This window comes from Nematostella vectensis, chromosome 11, assembly GCF_932526225.1.
Source record: "Nematostella vectensis chromosome 11, jaNemVect1.1, whole genome shotgun sequence".
In the NCBI taxonomy this organism is placed as follows: domain Eukaryota; kingdom Metazoa; phylum Cnidaria; class Anthozoa; order Actiniaria; family Edwardsiidae; genus Nematostella; species Nematostella vectensis.
This window is the reverse complement of record NC_064044.1, coordinates 7,184,197-7,205,106: the sequence shown is the minus strand read 5'-3', so window position 1 is coordinate 7,205,106 and position 20,910 is coordinate 7,184,197. Positions and strand designations below refer to the sequence as shown.

Below are 20,910 nucleotides of genomic sequence, written 5' to 3'. Positions count from 1 at the left end.
ATTCCAGAATGATAGGGCAAAAACGAGCCCTTATATAATTCGTATAATTTTACCAAGATTATTTCAACGTTAAAGCCGCATTGTCACCAGTTTACTTCCGTTCGATTACGTAACAATCTCCGATTATTTTTAACAGAAAACGCGAAAATATATCAACATTGTAAAAGCAGTGTGTCTATTGGAAGTTTCTTTGAGGATGTGACTAATAATTTAGGGCGGATGGCCTGTTAAATAGCGCGGATTCTAATGGATTTTGTCTCTTGTCAGTTGAGGTGTTCGTCAGCACTCCGGGACTAAACTGGTGGGATTTCCGCTTTGAAATGTATCAATGCACAAAACACCATTTCCAATAACACATTTGAAAGATGGCTGATTTACTTACGAGGAGCTGCAGTTGAGAGATAGTTGGTGAGGCCTACAATTCAGCACATGCTTCATATCCAGCGCGAGTTTGGGCAACGAGTAGCGATGAACGGTACCGGATTCACGGCCCTATGTAAGAAGATTTGTTAAAGGGTCTCTGACAGTTTTCATTTGTAATTCTAGCAAAATACCAAGTGAGAGAAAGCATGTAATTCCATCGGCTGATTTGGAAGAGATTTCGTGTAATTTTCCATTGAATATGGTATATGAGGTATAAAATGAATATAACATATGAATGCTTTGACAATGAATTTCCATTGAATTTCGAGATTTATTAACATCATCTATATTCCAGTATTGGATAAAATAATAAAAGATAAAGCTGACAAGGGTTCTTTAAGATTAGAGAGCTTAAATAGCTTTGGAACATGTGGCGGCCGTGTGTCATGCTGACAAAATAATACCTGAAGTGTGAGGCAGCCTGAACCAATTAACATATTACTTACCACAATCAGCATTTTCTCGGATGCGCAGGCGCAGCAGATGGGATCTTGGGTAGGCTGAAAAGAAAAAGATTAAATGGAAGCGGCCACACCATTGCATTCTTTCTAATCCCTATCCCTATCCAGTCTTATCCCTATCCCTATCCAATCTAATCCCTATCCCTACCCAATCTAATCCCTATCCAATCTAATCTCCATCACCTATCCAATTTGATAAGAAGCTGATATGTTCTGCTAAAGAGAACAAGTAGCCTTTAAAACTCTTATAATCCTAACAAAGTATAACAATATTATTTACTATCCAATCAGGCCGATATTTTCCTCAAAAACATAACCTGAAGTCATTTCAAATTCTCATCACTAGCATTTAAATTCTCATTATCCTACTATTTAAATTCTCATTACCCTACCATTTAAATTCTCATTACCCTAGCATTAAAAATTTTCATTACCCTAACCTAGCATTTAAATTCTCATTACCCTACCATTTAAATTCTCATTACCCTACCAATTAAATTCTCATTACCCTCCCATTTAAATTCTCATCACCCTCCCATCTAAATTCTCATTATCCTACTATTTTTAAATATTTTTAATTTAAGAATTCTCATTACCCTAGCAAAGTAAAACCCGATGTATCAGCAATGAGGATTCAAGGCTGATCATAATTAGGTATAACTTACAGCCAGGGCCTTTCTCACATCTTTGATGCCTTCCCCTGCTCCAGATGGAACATCATCAATGTGGAACATCCTGAACAAAGGAAATAATGTCCCAATTGGCACCTCATGTGTAAAAAGTCCCAAAAAAGGCTTTTGTATTATTCGTACAAATGCGGGTTTTTCTTTTTGGGATTTTTAAAACAATCACTGTTTACTTTCTGTTTTGGTTAAGGTCGCTCGCGCATTAACCAATCCTCGTCTTCGCGCCCCCCTGACTGATGTGTGCATTTCCAACACGCTCTTGATTTGCATACCGCTTTGTGGCGTGAAATTGACAACCCCCAGGGAAAAAAAACACGAGATAGTCCCTCACTTTAAAAAATTCCCCTGCAACAACAAAGCGCTTCTATGTAGTCTAGTCGATCATACAAGTTGTCTAAAGGACCGAATTTTATCATTGACAAATATCTCTAAAATTCCACGGTTGATTGTTGAAATATTGCGGAAAATGTGTTTTTATCAGTTTTGCGGAAAGATGTTCTAAAATGGTAGTGTTATTCAAAATGTTACAACTTTCTTTCTATTGAACATAGCCAAACCTAATTTGGTATAAGTTATCGTACACAATTGGCGGTTGTATTTGCAAAAACTTGAACATGAACGCTTTTCGAACGAACTGAACTTCGCCGTCACTTTTTCGGGTCGAAATTTTAAATATATATCTAACTTTTTTCCTCTTCCACAGATTTTTGTCTAACTTTCACAAACGCTGTATCACCACATATTGAACTGATTCTGGTAGTGTCGTCAAAAAGCTAACGCTCAATTTTGCGACAGTCTCAAATAAGTGCAAAACATGTTGTTTACTTTTTATGTGATACTACATTATTGTGTGTTAATACAAATAATTGTTTTAAATGTGTGCACTCTCCATTCATTGGGTCGTCTTTGGTAAAAAATCTAGAGCAATCGCACAAACATTGACGGTCAGTGCGAAGTTGTTGAATTTGTTGATTAACGCGCCAGCGACCTTAAAGTAACAAAACAACGTTTACAAACCTTTTTTTAAAGGTTTGTTAAAATGAATGCAATGTTTACACAAGCAAATGGGGACAAAATTTTGCATTTAAACTATGTTTATACAGCAAGGACGTTACGAGTTTTTATATTCTCTGTTTGAAATCCTTTCCAGTATTTAAGTGAAAAAAAAAAACACATTTATTTTATTTAGCTTCTTCAAAAGGGCTGGGACGCACTAGTAACAAGATCACATAGCTACATGCACGCCATGTGTGCCTATTTAAACATTAGTCAAATGTCAGCCACATGGATGCAACGAAGCCACATGAATGCAACGAGCCTGTTTATATCCTATTATGTTTTACAACATTTGTATTTTCTTACCTAAGACTGGAATATGCAGGCATATTGGACGAAGACGGTTCCTCGGTGCCACTTTATGGTTAAAACAATCATTTTAAATACATTTATTTTTTGCGAAGACAATAGGAGTACTGTGGATTCAACTGGAAACTTTTTTTTAGAATGGTCTTACGACCACCCGAAACATTTCACATACTACTTTGTAGTAGTACTTATTTTAGTTCTTGTTTTAGTTTTTGGTTTAGTTCTTGTTATTCTTTTACACACCGCTGCTTTGTATACATCTATTAAATTTTCATTTGAGACTTAGACACGACCACAATTTTTGGGGTTTTACTGATAGCGTCATTAATACAATTATCCTTTTATCTCCCCTTTTTAGTATCATATCTCACTTACATTCATATATTCATTTACTTTGTTTACATGTGTCACATACAAGTAGAAATCCGCAGAAATTCCTCTATAAAAGCTCCCCTCGCACCTTATTGTGTGACAAAGTCACGGTACCGAAAGTGCTTACTTTAGCGGCCTGGGCGCTTATTCAGTTTTGAACAAGAACAACTCAAATGATCAGTCAGCAAAAGTCTCACAAACTTGATTCGGTCATCCTTGCTCTTTGGGGAGAGGGGGCTGGTTACTTGAAGGGGGCGCTTATTCAATTTTGGAGGGGTGGGGGATTGGCCAATCAAACAGAGGCCGTCATTAGAGGCTGGGCGCTAAAATGAGAATTTACAGCACACATCTATTACACCCACCTCTCTCTGACGTCCTTTCGCCGAGAAGGCACCTGCATCTCCAGAGCCGTCAGTTTCTTTGGGCTGCGGTATTGCCACGTGTAAAACGCCTCCTTCGACGCTGCTATCACGTGACTGCGCGTCATAGCGACAAACAAAGGCTCTGAGAGGGAAAAATGAATTCAACTGGAGCCGGGAGGAGTACACACGATTAGGGTTAAAGCCGCATTGTCACCAGTTTACATCCGGAGGTCCGACGGAAACCTCAACCGTTATAAGACAAAAGAATCTATTAAAATCCGAGATATTAAACAGGCCATCCGCTCTAAATTATCAATCACATCCTCAAAGAAACTTCCAATAAACGAACTGCTTTCAATATTTTTCGCGTTTTCCGTTAAAAATCATCGGAGATTGTTACGTAATCGACCGGAAGTAAACTGGTGACAATGCGGCTTTAATCTTGTATACAAGCCTGAGTGGAAAACAAATAATTTGTAGCATTACGACAGTAAGGTAATAAAATCTTTTAAGTATTCAAAAGTATGGCATCACTTATAAGCACCAAAAGCCAGACGCAACAAATTGACGGCGACTTTCATTGTAAGTTGTGTAACACATTTTCAGTTCCATTGCCTCCCCTGAATTACGTGATTATAGGAAAATTCTGGAAACGCTCGAAAACAATCAAAATCACGCGGAGTAACCAAAATAGCCATCCAGATAAATCAGATGATCTTTGAATATTCTATTAAACATAATATTACGGTCTGAACGTCCCAACTAGTGCGGATACAAATGGGTTGGACATAGAACTTCAACAGAATAAACCAACTATAGATCCTTCGCATACATATAATCCATTTTACCGAAATCGATTCCTCTCTATTTACCACACTTTTATATAGTAAATAATATTTTATCTTGTTTTGTTACATATTATACTAGCTGCTATGCATAGCAGAGCAAGAGACGTACCAAGCTCTATGTACTTGGAGTCCAGTGGTGTACCAATAGCATTACACAGCACCAGCACATACTGAAACACAGTAAATTTCATAAAAAAAAAACATTAAAAGGGAAGAGACAAAAAGGTTTATGAATTCTAGGAATTTCTTTAAGAAAAATCCCATTAAGCCTCTTAGAAGACCAGTATAGTTTGATCTTCACACAAAGTTTGATTATTTTTTTTTCCCTTTGACCAGTAACTCAACTCTTTTCTCATAACTCCTCAAAATTAGAAATGTTGATTAACTTAATATCATCCCCTTCCCGTCTTTTTTTTTGTCTCCCTACAGAGCTCAAGTAATATAGCAGACCATTTTACTTGAAAGGGGGAAGGGCTTATCAGTTGAGCAGGGGGTTCTCTTTGTAGTAACTGAAGACAAGATTTCTAATTTCTTGTCATGCAATGAGGCTCTTTTTTTTGGATCCAACAGTGCAGGAAATTGTTTTTAGACTTGAAAAAGAGATACATGAATTTATCCCCCCCCCTTTCCCCCTTTAAAATGACATTGCGTGGTTGTACTATGGTACAATGATGTAGTATTATAAGGGTCAGGCTTCATTAGGAATTGTCGGAATTGAAGAAATTACCCACTTTTTGGTGGCCAAGGGCAGGGGTGAAACCACACCCTGTGCCCCCCTTGTGTATGCACCTGTAAATGTCTAATTTTACCTGTCCGGTGGCATCGTCTGCTTTAGTGGCCAGTATACAGTGCTCCCCACATGCTGTGATGGACAGCAGGTTGCGAACATACTTCACAAATTTCTATATAAAAATATATAAGACATTTATAGGGATATAAGTTCAGAGAGAGAATCTACTGGACACTTTGAAGCATATAACCTTTTTTAAATCAAAATAACAATAAGGTTATTAGAGCAAGCTTAGTAAAGGTATTTTGTTCTTCAAATGTAAAGTATATCTTTGTGTCTTCCAAAAGTAGTGTACAATTGGAAATCTATAGATCAGGTCCTTGTTGGATTGTTATTGATTTTTAGATAGTTCATGTCCAGGGATAAAGGGATGCCTTGAAAGGATCCACCAAGTGCAATGGTCAACTCCAGGATGTAGAGTGCGGGTCATTGTCATAGTGTGCGGTTCATTGTCTTGGCCAAGGCTAAAGGATGATGATAAGATGGTCATTACTCCTTTACCTCGCCATTCTTGGTGTCCCAAAACACTACGCAATGCTCCACTCTGTCAGGCTTGTTAAACGCATAAACTACGGTATTAGAGAAGTATCCCCACTGAAAAATAAACACAATTACCATTAGTATAGCATTGCCACTCTACATGGTGTCTTCAACTTTCAATTACCCCCCTCCCCACTGAAAAATACTCCTGCAGCCTCGCCCATTATAACAAGATACATGTATGTATATACATTAGCTACTGGTGTGCATAGCTGGGGATGGTCAGAGGCACATACAGTAGCTGGGGGTGGGCACAGGGATGCATAGCTAGTGATGGTCGGGGCGCATATAGATGGGGGTGGTCAAAGGGGTGCTTAGCTAAGGGTGGTCACAGGGACTCATAGTATATGTGGTCACAGTATAGTAATGGCATATCCACTTATTGATGGATTTTCCTAACCTTGTAGTTTGGTCGAATGTTGGCAAAGTAGATGAATGAATCAACGGCAAGTGCGATTCTCAGGCTTCCTCCTTCCCAACATGCTGCAGTGATCTGTTTTCCAGGTACCTTCAGAGTCCTCAAATGCTGTAAGACAGTTTATTATTTAAAGAATGTCAATCAACCATTCCTCATTGTTATTTTTACAACAAAAAATTAAGCAGTTAATTTGCAGGAGAACTTCTTATTTATATCATCCACAAATTAGTTCTGGTACTTTATTGAAGATGATGTTCTTTTTACAATGTAAAATGACATTTGATTGGAAATTTCTTAGTCATTTGCATCACATTAGGATCCTTACCTCTCCAAAGGGAGTATAGAACTGAACAACATTGATATCTTTATCCTGCAATAAACAGATATATACTCTATTAGAATAAATCCACTCTTATACTATAAAAAAATCCTGCAATATAATTGTCTCCCATACTCACTATCTTTTGAGCCATAGATAGTGAGTAGCGAAAAAGCGGACAAAAGTAGTTATTTATTACTGAGAAAAATCGTCATTTATTTAAAGGTAGTATGTTCTCTTTTTCTACAAGCAAAATAGACAACTCGGCCCTATGTACCTTGCACTCTATTGACTCATAGAAAACTCGAACTTGTAGTCTAATTGTTAAATATACTGTATAACCATCAAATAATTCAAAGGCTGTAGAAAAAATGTAATTCACTGACTGAATATTTTAGTCAAACCTGCAGCATTAGGACATTACAGTAATTAACTAATAATTAGGTATAATTATTATACCTGGGTTGTAGTAAAATTTAATCACAGAAATCGCCTTGTGCTATTGTGAGTAAAACTTCAATAATACACTGTAGTTTGTCACAAGCAACATCTGTGTCAACCCCCTTCTCTCGGACACATAAACACAATTTGTTTTTAGGGGGACTCCATGATTTGTGATTAGACCCAAATTTGTTACGTGATTTCTTCTTCATTTTGAGTTTTATTTTCTGGTATGTGGGATGAGAGACCTGGACATCTAAAAAATATAAGTACTGAATACCTGGGCGAGTGCCCTCTGGGTCCCAGCTACTGCCAGCACAGATCCATTACTGTTCCATTGAATTCTGACCACCATCATCGAGGTATCAATCAAAACAGGACCTGTATAAAGGATTGAAACTCTATTATTATATACAGGGCTTCTGGAATTACGCGCTTGTGCCATGTAATCCCGCGTAATTTGGCTAAATTTTAAAAGACAAAACATTTAATTGCACAGCTGATGGGTTCTTATCTCGATTTCTCGTAAAAAATATATAGAGATATTCTTCGTAAGAGTGCAATGTTTCAAACTGAATTTCAAAAACAAATAAAATGACTAGGCGTTCTTTGCTAAACCGCGAAGGCCTAGGACAAATAATAAAATACCTTTTTTATAGGCTGGTAGCTAGTAGCCAATTAAAACTTGCCTAAGATATTTTCACACAAAAAAATCACCTTTTCATGTTATTTCGTGCTTTCCTTCGGTACAAAATGTAGTTTGAGCGTTAACAGTCGATATTCCGTGTAATTTAGTGTGTAATTCGGTAAAGACTCCCGCAAAATTTTGATTTTTAAAGTAAAATGTATTGCAAGACCCCGCGTAATTTAGCGCATAATGATTGATTTTCCGCGTAATTTAGCAAAGAATCCCGCGTAATTTTGAGATTTTTTTCCACGTAATTCCAGAAGCCCTGTATATACAGTAAAGCTTGCCTAAGCCACAGGCGTGTTAATTGCCAAAATGCCATAGCCCTCACTTCCCAGAAAGTCCCAGTTTGATGTAAAATTTTTTAATGAAATTTCCTTTTTAACCTGCCATTCCTAAGTCACCAAAGTACATAGGCCGCTGCATTGCGGTATTGATTATGGAGTGGTTATCATGGCGCCTAAACGAAAACTGAAATCTCTTTCTTATAAAGAAAGTACTGTATGACATTATTAAGTTTTCTGAGTCAAATCCTGGAATAAAATGAATCAATATTGCTGCAACGCTACCTCTTCTTTCAGTCATTAGTCGCCAAATTGACAACATGGACATCCAAGTTGTCATTTTTCACACAAGTCACCGAAATGACAACTAACACATAGGTTGTCAAATCTCTCAGCCGTCATGAAAGTCTGACTTCCAAAAGTTTACTGTATATGTCATATGCAGTAAGGGAAAGGTAAACCTGGTAAATATTTGATATCATTCAGTTGTATAAAAGGATTAAATCACAACTATATTTTCTATAAAATGCAGTCACTGTAGGGAGAGGTAAAAACTAATGCATCACAAAAGCTAAAACATGTCAATTGATCTGTTTCTGTTGTTCTGTACTTAAACTAAAAATTGATTCAGAGGCATAAATACTTATGCTGCCAAATGAAAATGTGTTTCCAGTGCTATTTCTTTTAGGATTAGAAATTGCTTTGACCATACTCAATGTGCTATCTTTTAGGGGTAAGAATTGCTGTTGACCACTCCCAAAGTGCTATCCCTTAGGGTTAAAATTTATTTTCCTGACCATCACCCCCGTCTGTTTCTATGGGGTCCCATCCCCCCTGGGTAATAAGGTCTGGCAGGCAGGAGTGAAAGGTATACTGTAGGTAAAGCCTTACTCTCGTCAAGTTCATGGCGCATGATCTGCATCCTTCCGTTATCAAAGCAGATGGCCAGACATGGAATATCAGCATCGCTGTATCCATCGGCACCACTGTACCTAAACAACAAATAAATACACTATAAATTGGCAAAGTGTACTGCAAGTATTCATATACAGTAGTAATGAAGTGTACCTTTGTTTGCACTTGCTACAGTAGTTCCCCCCCCTTTTTTAGATGACGAACACCAGTGTCCCACAGGATATGACTTCTAGTGGGTTCCTTAGTGTGTGCTAACTGTGTGCTAACCCTCTTTCCCTTTGGGAAGATGACCCATCCTGTTCGCCCTTAGTGTAGGATAAGGTAAAACGATACATCACATACCAGTTGATTCCGGTTATCCTAACAGCACCAGTCACGTTTGTCAGGCAAAACAAGGTCAGCTTAGTCTAGAGTGGAAATTCAGATTATTATTATAAGAACAAAACCCTGTTATTTGTAATGTCACATCTAAATGTCACATCTATCTGTCTGAGTGTTTGTCTGTCTGGGTGCCCGCCTGCCTGCCTGCCTGCCTGCCTGCCTGTCTGTCTGTTCAAAGTACTCACACAAAAGTTTCCCTGGTTATCAAATATTTGCACTTCTCCATTAGCCATGCCAAAGATGATGTTTTTGCCATCTGGGGACCATTCCACATTACTAAGCTGCACCCCTTTTAACTCCTTCCCCCAGATTCTATTGCCGTCAACAGATCCTACAATAACAGCACCTGCGACACAAAAACACAACAAGAATCACACTGCACCTAACAATCACTAACACAACAAGAATCACACTGCACCTAACAATCACTAACACAACAAGAAACAATCACACAACAAGAATCACACTGCACCTAACAATCGCTAACACAACAAGAAACACTGTGCCTGCAACACAACAACAGTCGCTGCAGCACAACAACAATCACTGCAACTCAATAACAATCTATGGAACACAACAACAATCACTGCAACACAATAACAATCGTTTCAACACAACAAAAATCACTGCAACACAACAACATCATTGCAACACAACAGCAATCACAGCAACTCAATAAGAATAACTGCAACACAACAATTATAAATGCAACAATCGCTAACACAAAAACAACCACTGCAACACAAGAACAATTACTGCAACAAAACAACAACAATCACTACCCCTGTAACACAACAACTATCACTGACCCCTGCAACATGACAATAATCACTGTAACACAAGAATCAATGCAAGACAACAACTCCCCTACAACACAACAACGCAACAACAAAACAAAAACCACTGCCCCTGCAAAACAACATCATAAACAGAAACGATAAATGGGAATAAAGTATTAACAGGCTATGACGAAAAAAAAGCACATTGCACATCAATAGGCGGAGCATTTTACACTTCAAGGATAGAGTAAACTCCTGTGAACAATTTGAATGTGTTATACAGTTTTAAAGCTGAATAAATGAAGAATACAACCATGTATATAAACAATAACTGATTGCTCAAAAGTGTATATAAAGTGTGCAAAAATTGACCAAACTAGAGGTGTTTTGTTCAGTACTGTACTATGTACATATGACAAATAAAGAATGGTGTTGTGCAAGTTTTTACCATCTTCATAGACAATACAGATCTTCTGGCCATCTGCATTCCACTTCATGTCTCGTACAACACTCCTGTTTCGATTGTTAATCATCTCCTCATACCAGGAGCCTGAAAAATTAAAGTAATGATATAACTTATCACACAACTGGTAATTAAAGTATTATAAATTGTTGTCACTGGGTATATTATGTATTATTGTTATAGTTACTACTGTACTCTTTAAAGAAGGCCAATCATTTTTACCAGTTAATACAATCCTACCACAAGGCATCTCACAAAACATCCATGGTATGTAACAGTAACAAAAGATGGGGTGGACTGACATTCTTTAAATTTCTCACTACCTTTATAGAGAATCCAGACAATGATCAGCCCATACTGGTCACTTGTGGTCAATTTCTGAAACTGTTCATTCCAAGTTACTACCTGAACTGCACCTGCACAGATCAAACATTGCATTTATGATTGGGTCTGTGATTGTATGCGGCTTAAAGAACCCACGCCCCCATACACTAGAATGTTGTTTAAAGGACCAAAAGTCATACTGACTGTTTGTTTTAATAGCTAAAAAAATATGCAAAAAAAGCACATTGTTTCTAAGACATCTCTAAAAGTAAATATATTTGATAGGTTATTTGCTGTTTTCAAGCCTTAGTTTTAATAACGAAAGCCATGCTCAATCACATAATTGCAGAAATGTTTAATCTCAGAAACCAAAGGTATATTCTTGACAAACTTGTATTACTGATTTCTCACTCAATTTGCTATCTTCATTTCCTCGTAAATAAATTGCATTGCATCCAATTTCTCTGTCTTTTTGGGAAATTTAATTGGATTCTTCTGGTTATCATGAAACTGTTTTGAGAGGATGTGAGATTGGCCTGTTTAACTTGACAATCAACTAATTTGTTCCGTGTACCTGTATGTCCCTCTAGCGTCTGGTTCATGGATAAGTTGCTAGGAGCAGCCAGTCCCTTTAGTTTGCTGTCTTTGCCTGAAGACGAATGAATTCATTCATTGAAAATGAAAATACCCTTTATTTTCTTTTTATGCTTTTCTTGTGTATTTCTACCTCATCAAATTGTTCTCCATACCAAAGGCCCCCCTTTCAGTATTCTTATCCTCTTCAACTGCCTTTAGTTTCTAGCCTGAATTTTGATCTCCCCCCACAATAAACAAATACTCCAAACATCAGAGAGTCTGGATAGCCAAACCATGAATTCTTGGAATTATTTAATAAACAAATAGCGACAACTAAAAAAATTTATTTCAATGTCGTAAAACACATTAGCGAGAGATCGAAGAAGAAGTGTAGTACATGTGAAGTGTATTCTGGTTTACCTTGTTGTGTTTCAAGTTTCAAGACTTTCAGCAAACCCTCTTCGCCGCCACAAGCAATATAACCCTGTTCCCTGTTCCATGCTAGACATTTCAGCCTTGTGTTATTAGGAATAGCGATCTAAAAATCAGAAAACCCCAAAGTTTTGAAATTAAAAACACCCTAGACAGAAATTTCGGTTGACAAAAAAAGAAATATGGCGCCTTGACAACGAAGCGAATGTAAACATTCAAATTTTGCAGCATAAATATCAAGAAAATTTCTCACCTTTTTACTCAGATAAATAAACATCGTTTTCCTTGTGTTCCACTTTGATATCGAGGGGTGTGCGTGAGATGATAATGAAAAAAATCCTGTTTTTTTTAGGCAGCTAGAGTTGTCTAGTCCGCCATATTGGACGAGCCTCGATTTCGTGTACTACTTCGTTTCCAGGGCCTCTCTTTTACTTAAAAATTCTGGTTCACGAAAACGCCGTGACTCTTTGACAATTGACAAACAATCAATCAAACAATTCTAGGTACAAGAGGCTCCAAGCCTCACTTCGTAGCCGGTTGTTTGGTACATAAGCTTTGATCCTCTGTTACCCAGGGTATTTAGCACTAAGAAATCGGGATCCCTTTCTAAACCAAACCTCCTGAAAATAGGAAAATATTTCCAAAACCACTTTCACGTTTGAAATTCACAGTAGATTTTTTCGAGGGATATTTCGAGCCCCCCGCTTTCTCGGTCTGTTTCTCGTCAAGCAGCTCAAGGGAAACGAAACCCTTTCTGAGTGAGCAAAGAGTTTGAGTTATCCGAGTTCGAGTGAGCAGGGAGTTCGATAAATCCGATTTCAGATGATATAACGGGAAGTTAGAGTTATCCAAGTTCGAGTATTAAGTGGGGAGTTAATATTGTCCGAGTTCGAGTTAGCAAAGAGTTAGGGCTATCCGAGTTTGAGTTAGCGTGGAGTTGGAGTTATCCGAGTTCGAGTAAGTGGGGAGTTCGACTTATCTGAGTTCAGATAGCGGGAAGTAAGAGTTATCCGATTTCGATTTAGCGGGGAGTTCGAGTGATCCCAAGTTCAAGTTAGCGGGGAGCTCGAGTTATTCGAGTTCGGGTTACTGCGGGGAGTTAGAGTATCCAGGTATCCGAGTTCGTGTTCGCGGGGAGTTAGAGTTATCCGAGTTCGTGTAACCGTCGGAACTTGACATTTACCGTGCGGTAATGTTGAAAGTAAATTCCTAAACGTGTACATATCGAATTAGAATCACGTTTGAGAAACAATCCGTAAAATACGTAAAACAATTATAATCGCAATCCAAAATCGCTTACTTAAAATCTTTGCAAAATCTAAAACAACCCAAAATACCACCCGGTCACATTCGTGTTCGCGGGGAGTTAGAGTTATACGAGTTCAAGTTAGCGGGGAGCTTGAGTTATTCGAGTTCGAGTTAGCGGGGAGTTAGATTTTTTCGAGTTCGTGTTCGCGGGGAGTTAGAGTTATCCGAGTTCGTGTTCGCGGGGAGTTAGAGTTATCCGAGTTCGAGTTAGCGGTGAGTTAGAGTTATCCGAGTTCGAGTTAGCGGGGAGCTCGAGTTATCCGAGTTCGAGTTAGCGGGGAGCTCGAGTTATCGGAGTTCGAGTTAACGGGGAGCTCGAGTTATCCGAGTTCGAGTTAGCGGGGAGTTAGAGTTATCCGAGTTTGAGTTAGTGGGAAGCTAGAGTCAACCGAGTTCGTGTTAGCGGGGAGTTAGAGTTATCCGAGTTCGAGTTAGCGAGGAGCTTGAGTTATCCGAGTTCGGGTTAGCGGGGAGCTTGAGTCATCCGAGTTCGAGTTAGCGGGGAGCTTTAGTTATCCGAGTTTGAGTTAGCGGGGAGCTAGAGTCATCCGAGTTCGTGTTAGCGGGGAGCTCGAGTTATCTGAGTTCGAGTTAGCGGGGAGCTAGAGTCATCCGAGTTCGTGTTAGCGGGGAGTTAGAGTTATCCGAGTTCGTGTTCGCGGGGAGCTCGAGTTATCCGAGTTCGTGTAGCGGGGAGTTCGAGTTATCCGAGTTCGGTTTACTGGGGAGTTCATGTTACCGAGTTCGAATTAGCGGTGAGTTCGTGTTATCCGAGTTCAAGTTAGCGGAAAGTTCAAGTTATCCGAGTTCGAGTTAGCGAGGAGTTCGGGTTACCCGACTTTGATTTACTGGGGAGTTTATGTTACCGACTTTGAAATAGCGGTGTTTTTGAGTTATCCGAGCTCGAGTAAGCGAGGAGTTCGAGTTATCCGAGTTCGAGTTAGCGAGGAGATCGAGTTATCCGAGTTCGATTTAGCGAGGAGTTCGAGTTATCCGAGTAAAACGAAGGTCTCCTGGGGAACTTGATGCAGTTCGAGTTATTGGGGTTTACTGACATTCAATCGCACGATGACCGCAAGGATCGCTGGGTATCCGGACATGGGATAAATACACCACATCAGTAATTAACAGGCAACGAGATCTCTACGGGGGAGTGGAATGGCAAGGACTAGGTGTAGAATGTACTCTTTGATCTTTGAGGGGGTCTTTCAACGCCGCATCATCGCTTAGCTCTGTGATTACAAGGAACGCAAATCGATCTCGCCAGAGACGGGTATCCGTACTGTTGATTCTATAAACTCGGTTTTATGTTTATCACTGTTTGGTCTTGCTGAGCTCTGAAAACCGACAATGACTGTGATAATAGTCTACACTGTTATTCAATACTAATTGTATTATTCTTATTTCGCTCTGGGAGACACGAATACCACTTCATTAAAGCATTACGCCAAACAATCACCGTACAATTTCATTGGTTCTGGCGAGAAAAGTAAGCCCTGGAGGCAAATTAAGACAAAGAGAATGATTGACAGTTCAATTGTTCGGCAAAGTTGACTTGTATTCATCAATACCCATGCGAAGAACTTAGAGAGATTATAAACAGACAACTAAGCCCGTACGAACCCTTGGTGAACCATGCGGAGAATACGAGACCTGTTACTGGTGTGCTTTCTGATTCTAAAAGCCTCTCAAAGTGAACAGAATTCGTCTCTGGCTTCTCGCAATGACGATACGCCGCCTACATTAAAGCAAGAGTTACTGAATCTTATGGGTCTTCCCCGAAAGCCCAAGCTAAGTTTGGTAACTCGAATGTATGGAAAACGCTTTTCTGGGCCTCGATATATGATCGCTTTGTACAACAGCCTTTCACAGAACCAAACCACCGACACAACAGGCTTCTGTTGTAATGGAACGCTAGCCGATTCTCGAGCTGTCGGAGCTGATACGATAATGAGTTATCTAAACCACGGTAAGCAAGCCATTTCTCCCCCTCCCTTCCCTCTCTCTCTCGCAGAGAAACTAGGATAACGTCACCGACTTTATCTTGTCACAGAGTTTTAAAATGTTTGCCCTATGGATGAAATACTTTGTAGAAAATTATCTCCGGAAGTCGCACCGTTATTTTGACGAATTCTTGTGATGTGATTACACGTTGTCGTACATCCCGTGAGATGCGTTAACGGGACCCTCCAAAACAAGAATTTTCATTTACAAGAACATCATCTTTAGATTTCCCATTGGATGTATAACATTTTAAACTCCGTTGAATTTTTCGGCTCGAGCCCTGGAGATATATTGATCAAAGATAAAATCTTACCCATACGCAGTGTCCGATTGCATTTTAGTGTCAATAGTATAAAGTAAGATTATCTTTTTGCTCCACGCTGTTATGATCACATGCGCAAGAACCGAGCTGTTTCTAAATCGAGCGATAACCTTTATGCGGATTCCTTCAATACATCACATAGCTACCGTGCATCTAGAACTCATTATTTCCTGTGTTACACATATGGTGAAAATCATTTTTCACGATTCCCTCGACTAGCTCACGGAAGGAACATAGCGCGCGTGCTCTAGATAGAGGCAGAAATTACGCGCACTATCGTAAATTTGATTGACATCTGATACTATGATTGACAGGTAGCAGATACGCGTGAGTACGACACGATTTTCTTTGTTCTCACTGATGTTTTGTCTGGTAGGTCCCAAATAAAAGCTGAAATAAGTACAACGAATAATTTTTTAAATGGTTATTGAAATTTTGTTATCTATGTTGTTAAACGATGAATTATGTAGTTTCGTGTTGAATTCCTTCCCATTCCTTTCATTTTTGGAAAAATGATTTTTTTTAATCACATATTCAAACCTTGTCTTTATATCCGGTCCGAGACCGCATCGTTTTGGTGAGGGGTGGATTCAATCCTTGTATTTGAAGGAGGATGTCCCATAAGACCTCGCTCTACAGTGGAGCCACAATAGTGATAATCGATACGACGCTACTCTCGATACAACATCCATTTTATGTTGGGGTTATACTGTACATTTTTTTTTTTATAAAAACGTCTCATTTTCATTTAAGGATGGACCGTTCTAATTTGGAGCACTTTAAGGCTACTATCTCCGGCATTTTCTTAGCATGATCTTAGAATTTGGTGAAATCTCAGGCTGGGCGTTCTTATAAAAATGGTTCTTATAAGACATAGTGTACCTGTTCAAGAAAAGAACACAATGCGTTGTTGATACCCTGTTGCATCAAATTTTCGCGACCTGTTCACATCTCGGTCGACTATATAGTCTATAAATCTCAGGTGGACGTTTTTTTAAAAAATGGTTCTTATAAGACATAGTGTACCTGTTCTAGAAAAGAACACAGTGCGTTGCTGATACCTTTGTTGAATAAAATTTCCGCGACCTGTTCACACCTAGATCGACTATATAGTAATAAAACACTCTTACTCTATTTCCTAATTAGGACATCAAGTTTTCAAATTGACATCTGATTCCTGTGTATGAATCACTGTAATTTTGCGATGTCAAGAAAGTGCAAGGGCGGTAGGAACAGGAATTGTTAGGCTGAAATGCGCCTTGTTTGCGTCGCGCTTTCCGTGTTTGATGAGAAAACCCGAGCTACTACCTCGTGGCGCGCGAACTGTCCCCAAAACGCTAGCCGAAACGTGTCCGATTAATAACAAAATATTTTTTATAATCTCGGATTACGCAACGTAATATGACCGGGTTTTCTTATCAAACACGGAGAGCGCCTCGCAAACAAGGTACATTTCAGCTAAACGAGAGGGAAATTTGTGGTTAATTATCAGAATTTAGCCTAACAAACACTGTTCCACCGCCCTTGAAAGTGCGCGAATTTTTCATGTAATAAGTGCATAGCATCCGCTCAACTTTGCATTCTTTACTCTGGTTCCAGAGCCTCGTGCGTCTCTCTATTTAGTAACCAGCGAGGTTGAGCGTCTCAACCTCGCTGGCCACTGAATAGAGAGACGCTCGAGGCTCTGGAAACAGGGTATGCATTCTTTGGCTTAACACGATATTCTTTTTCTAGAGGGAGGTAGACGCCCAAAGATCTCCCACATGCATGCGACTTACAAATTCAAGCTTCTCACACCAGAAGGTGAGAGGGTTACCGCCACAGAATTTCGCCTGTACAAGGAAGACACTCGCGGTGATCCGTCCAATTGGCGTAACGCAACCTACGTAGTTCGTCTCTACCAAGTCATTTATCCCGCCCAAGTCTTAGACTTGATCGATCAGCGGGTTTTGCGGAGCTGGGAGAAGGGTTGGCAAGAGTTTGACATAAGCGCTGCTGGTAGAGTATGGTCGGAGTCACCGGAAAAGAACTACGGACTCGAGTTATCAGTGGTGAATTTCAACAACCAGGAGCTGTCACCGCACTTGGCTGGTTTTGTTGGCTTTCACGGCCTGAAAGAAAAACGGCCTTTCATTGTGTCGTTCTTCAAGCAAGACGGAGAAAAGAAGTATACTCATGAAATACACGCGCACGACATAAGACAGCATCGCGCCACGCGGGTCTCCAGGTCGCTACCGAACGCACAGGTGGGCGGGGTCGACCCACGAGCCAGCAATAAAAAGGTGTGTCAGCGGCAAGCTTTGCACGTGAGTTTCCGAAAGTTGCGATGGCAGGATTGGGTAATAGCTCCAGAGGGCTACTCGGCGTTCTATTGTTCGGGGGAATGTTCATTTCCGTTAAATGCGAACATGAACGCGACAAATCACGCTATTGTACAAACTCTAGTCCATCTGATGAACCCCAAGACAGTGCCGAAACCCTGCTGCGCTCCGACAGAGCTTTCGCCTATTTCTGTGCTGTATTTTGATCAAGATAACAACGTGGTGCTGAAGAAATACAATAAGATGGTAGTCAAAGCTTGTGGATGTCACTAGGAGCGGACCTTTATCAGCATTCTATATATTATTCTAGTGCAGGAAGACTGGAGGTCTTCTTGTGCAAGGGAGAGACTGCAGAAAAAAGGCGGGAAAATTGGATGCGCACGCGTCAAGATGGTCGTCAAAGCGTGTTACTAAGAACAGACCTTTTAGGACGGCGCTGAAAAACGTATACGCATGCGCATGTTCTACAAAAGCCAACACAATCGGGCTGGATCCTTCGAGTAAAAACTGCAAAAAGTCTAGGCATCTTTCAAGCCAGTGTGTTAAAAAAAATGACAGGCTTCTTTACTTATAATGCCAGGTGAACACTAGTCACTTAACGACATAAGCGTGAAGTAAGTTCGTATGTTAAGCTCGACTTAACCATAATGACATAAGAATTTTTCTCTTTTGTCGTCACGTCTATGTCGCTGTCGGGCATATCTCTTAATGTCGAACCATTCACACTTAAACATACGAACATAAGAGTGCGCTCGCCTATGTCGTTATGACACTAGTGTGCAGCGGAATAAGAGATTTAACTATGGTCTATAGTCCGCTCCAGTTTTCTTATTGTCCAAAAGTATGATAAAATGTTTTGAAACTAAAAAGTTTGATTTTATCGCGCTTTACTGGAAGAAGTCTCTTGAGTTTTCCAGAACTGTCACCTTGTAGAAGCCTCTTCAACATTGTATTCTGACACATGAAGATTCGGTTCCATCAAAGCGAGGCTTCATACCGTAGTTTTCAGCCTCGTTAACATAACATGTTGCTATGCCATTCGAAATATTAATATTGTAATGGCACTTCTCTTATAATGTCCTACACGAAGTCAAGATAGGAACTTTGACCAAAATGATATTAGTATTATTTTAGTCGAAAATGCTCGACAGTTGTCTATTGTGAGAAACACTTGTTTATCTCAACGTTTGTTTTATGAATCATTGGCGTGAAGGGGGGGGCTTGGGGACGTGTTGGTGCTTGTTGCGGCAAAACGAACATGGTAGCCTCGTTTTGACGCAATCAAATATTTTGCGCGTGAGCAATTCGAACAATTTTGTGTATGTTATTTTCAACAGTTATAAAATACGAGTTTGAGCGGAGAAAGCCCTTTTTTCGACGGCGGAGACCAGCAAGGAGTGAAGACCTTTTAGGAACATTAAAATAAACTTTCAATGAAAATAAAATGTTGTGGAGGGAAGTAATGCCATTTTTTAAGATACTTATGGTCTCGGTAGAGGTAGACGACAAGTCCGCGGAAAAAAAATATTGTCGCGCCGCAATTTTCTCTGTACTCAATGTACAAACTATACATCAAATAAAAAATAAAATATTGAATTATCTCCTGCAAGTTTTATTTTTGCAATAGCTAATTCCGTTTTTAAGTTTTGAGGCCTCAAACTCAAAAGGTGCGTAATGCACCTTCGCGTTATTGCGCATGCACTTGCACGTAATTGCATCTCAATGACACATAGATGATCTCCCAAAGTAGAACGAATCAAAGTTGGAACTCTCATGTCTGGCAAAATTTGGACACGAAAAGTGCTATAAAAGCGATCTTCAGTCGAAAATTCCTCACACGCTTTATGACATGGCATAATTATCTATCAGATCCCGAAAATTTGAAGGCGATATCTTAAAACCCGTCGCGAGGTTACGCCCGGCAAGCTCGACTTCTCGCCCCAAAATAATACGCTAAAGTCAAAGATTTGGCGTGAATTCACGGTCAACAGGTCACGGGAAATAGCAAAGGCCCATTTTAGCCGTCTTAGAATGCGATTTATGGAACAAATCTTTTTGAAAAAATAAAGTTTAAGAACTACCACAAAAACAAACAGTTGTATCAAATTTACTTTAACCAAGACCTTAAAAGTAAGGCCGTGATCCCCCCCCCGTGGCCAGGGGGGGGGGGGTCACGGTGCATAACGGTCAGGATGCGGTTTGAGAGGTCGGAATTTGTTTTTTTCCATCTCCGCTTCAGGAGTCCTATGGACTCCCGCGTAACAGCAAACAACGGCTGGGTACGAGTCTAAATCAGAGGCGGTGAAGCCCAGATCCCCTTTCCTTTTGAATATCCTTTTCGGTGCAAGAGCAGGCCCCCACCCCCTCCAAACAAAAGCAAGAATAAAAGAAAAATGAACTTCCAGTTCCGGAAGTGACGTCAGGAAACTCCTTTAAGACTCCGCCCGTGGGCTTGGTGTGAGGGAAAACTTTTTGGTCAAATTTACAAATAGATCTTATTTGTGACGTCTTCTTTGCGTCTATAGGCAGACACCACCTGAAATGAGAACCATATTATTTATTATTTTACCTTATAATCCAGTTGCTGGGAGTGCGCGCTCATGCTGACGCTAAGCGTGTGTCCTCTAAGGGACGGTCCATTTTGTATTTGACGGGGGGAGGCCCTTAAAAAGTCGAACAGCAAAACTGCCCAGGAAAAAAATTTGCCTCCCTCCTCCCCCGTGTCCTCGAATCAAATGGTTTGTCCCTTTAATCAAAACCCGATCTCAGGGCCGTAGCAGGGGGTTGGACACTGGGGGCACGTGCCCCCTAATATATATATTTTTTATGTTTTTGTACTCTGTCCCCCCCCCCCCCCCCCCCCCCTTCCAATATTTCGAGGCCTGCTATGGCCCTGGATTCACATATTCTCTCGCTCGATATTTTCGGGGTTAGTTGCCGGTTGCGCATTTTTTTTTTTTTTTTTCTAAGCAACATGCCTTCTAGCTAAGAATTGCTTGTTCGAATTTGTAGTTTTTCGGTTATCAAGTAGTCCTGTCACACCACAGGAAACCCACTAATGCCAAAAACAGTCAGCGGTGACTCACCA

The 20,910-nt window shown here is 39.9% G+C and overlaps 2 protein-coding genes across 5 annotated transcripts in view; one reads left to right on the top strand and one right to left on the bottom strand.

Moving 5' to 3' along the window:
• LOC5518407 (WD repeat-containing protein 35-like) overlaps positions 1-12,281 on the bottom strand; it is a 32,167-nt gene extending 19,886 nt beyond the window's left edge. For 2 of the 4 annotated variants that reach the window (XM_048734350.1, XM_048734351.1), the window contains exons 1-19: positions 12,121-12,281; positions 11,856-11,973; positions 11,434-11,508; positions 10,859-10,951; positions 10,521-10,622; positions 9,479-9,639; positions 9,255-9,319; positions 8,889-8,989; positions 7,306-7,406; positions 6,591-6,635; positions 6,248-6,373; positions 5,809-5,901; positions 5,327-5,419; positions 4,627-4,687; positions 3,670-3,811; positions 2,933-2,983; positions 1,550-1,619; positions 870-923; positions 383-492 (exon numbers count right to left, since the gene is read on the bottom strand). In XM_048734350.1, coding sequence (XP_048590307.1) covers positions 383-492; positions 870-923; positions 1,550-1,619; positions 2,933-2,983; positions 3,670-3,811; positions 4,627-4,687; positions 5,327-5,419; positions 5,809-5,901; positions 6,248-6,373; positions 6,591-6,635; positions 7,306-7,406; positions 8,889-8,989; positions 9,255-9,319; positions 9,479-9,639; positions 10,521-10,622; positions 10,859-10,951; positions 11,434-11,508; positions 11,856-11,973; positions 12,121-12,144 — 1,685 coding nt within the window. In that variant the 5' untranslated portion in view covers positions 12,145-12,281. The remainder of the gene's footprint in view (positions 1-382; positions 493-869; positions 924-1,549; positions 1,620-2,932; positions 2,984-3,669; positions 3,812-4,626; positions 4,688-5,326; positions 5,420-5,808; positions 5,902-6,247; positions 6,374-6,590; positions 6,636-7,305; positions 7,407-8,888; positions 8,990-9,254; positions 9,320-9,478; positions 9,640-10,520; positions 10,623-10,858; positions 10,952-11,433; positions 11,509-11,855; positions 11,974-12,120) is intronic. The other 2 variants (XM_048734352.1, XM_048734353.1) reach the window with 1 other exon arrangement.
• A 2,424-nt stretch (positions 12,282-14,705) lies between these two features.
• Positions 14,706-19,421, top strand: LOC5518408 (bone morphogenetic protein 7). The gene is made up of 2 exons (XM_032363163.2): positions 14,706-15,144; positions 17,236-19,421. Exons 1-2 carry the CDS (start codon positions 14,811-14,813, stop codon positions 18,093-18,095), a joined length of 1,194 nt encoding a protein of 397 aa, XP_032219054.1. The 5' UTR covers positions 14,706-14,810; the 3' UTR covers positions 18,096-19,421.
• The last annotated feature ends 1,489 nt before the right edge of the window (positions 19,422-20,910 follow it).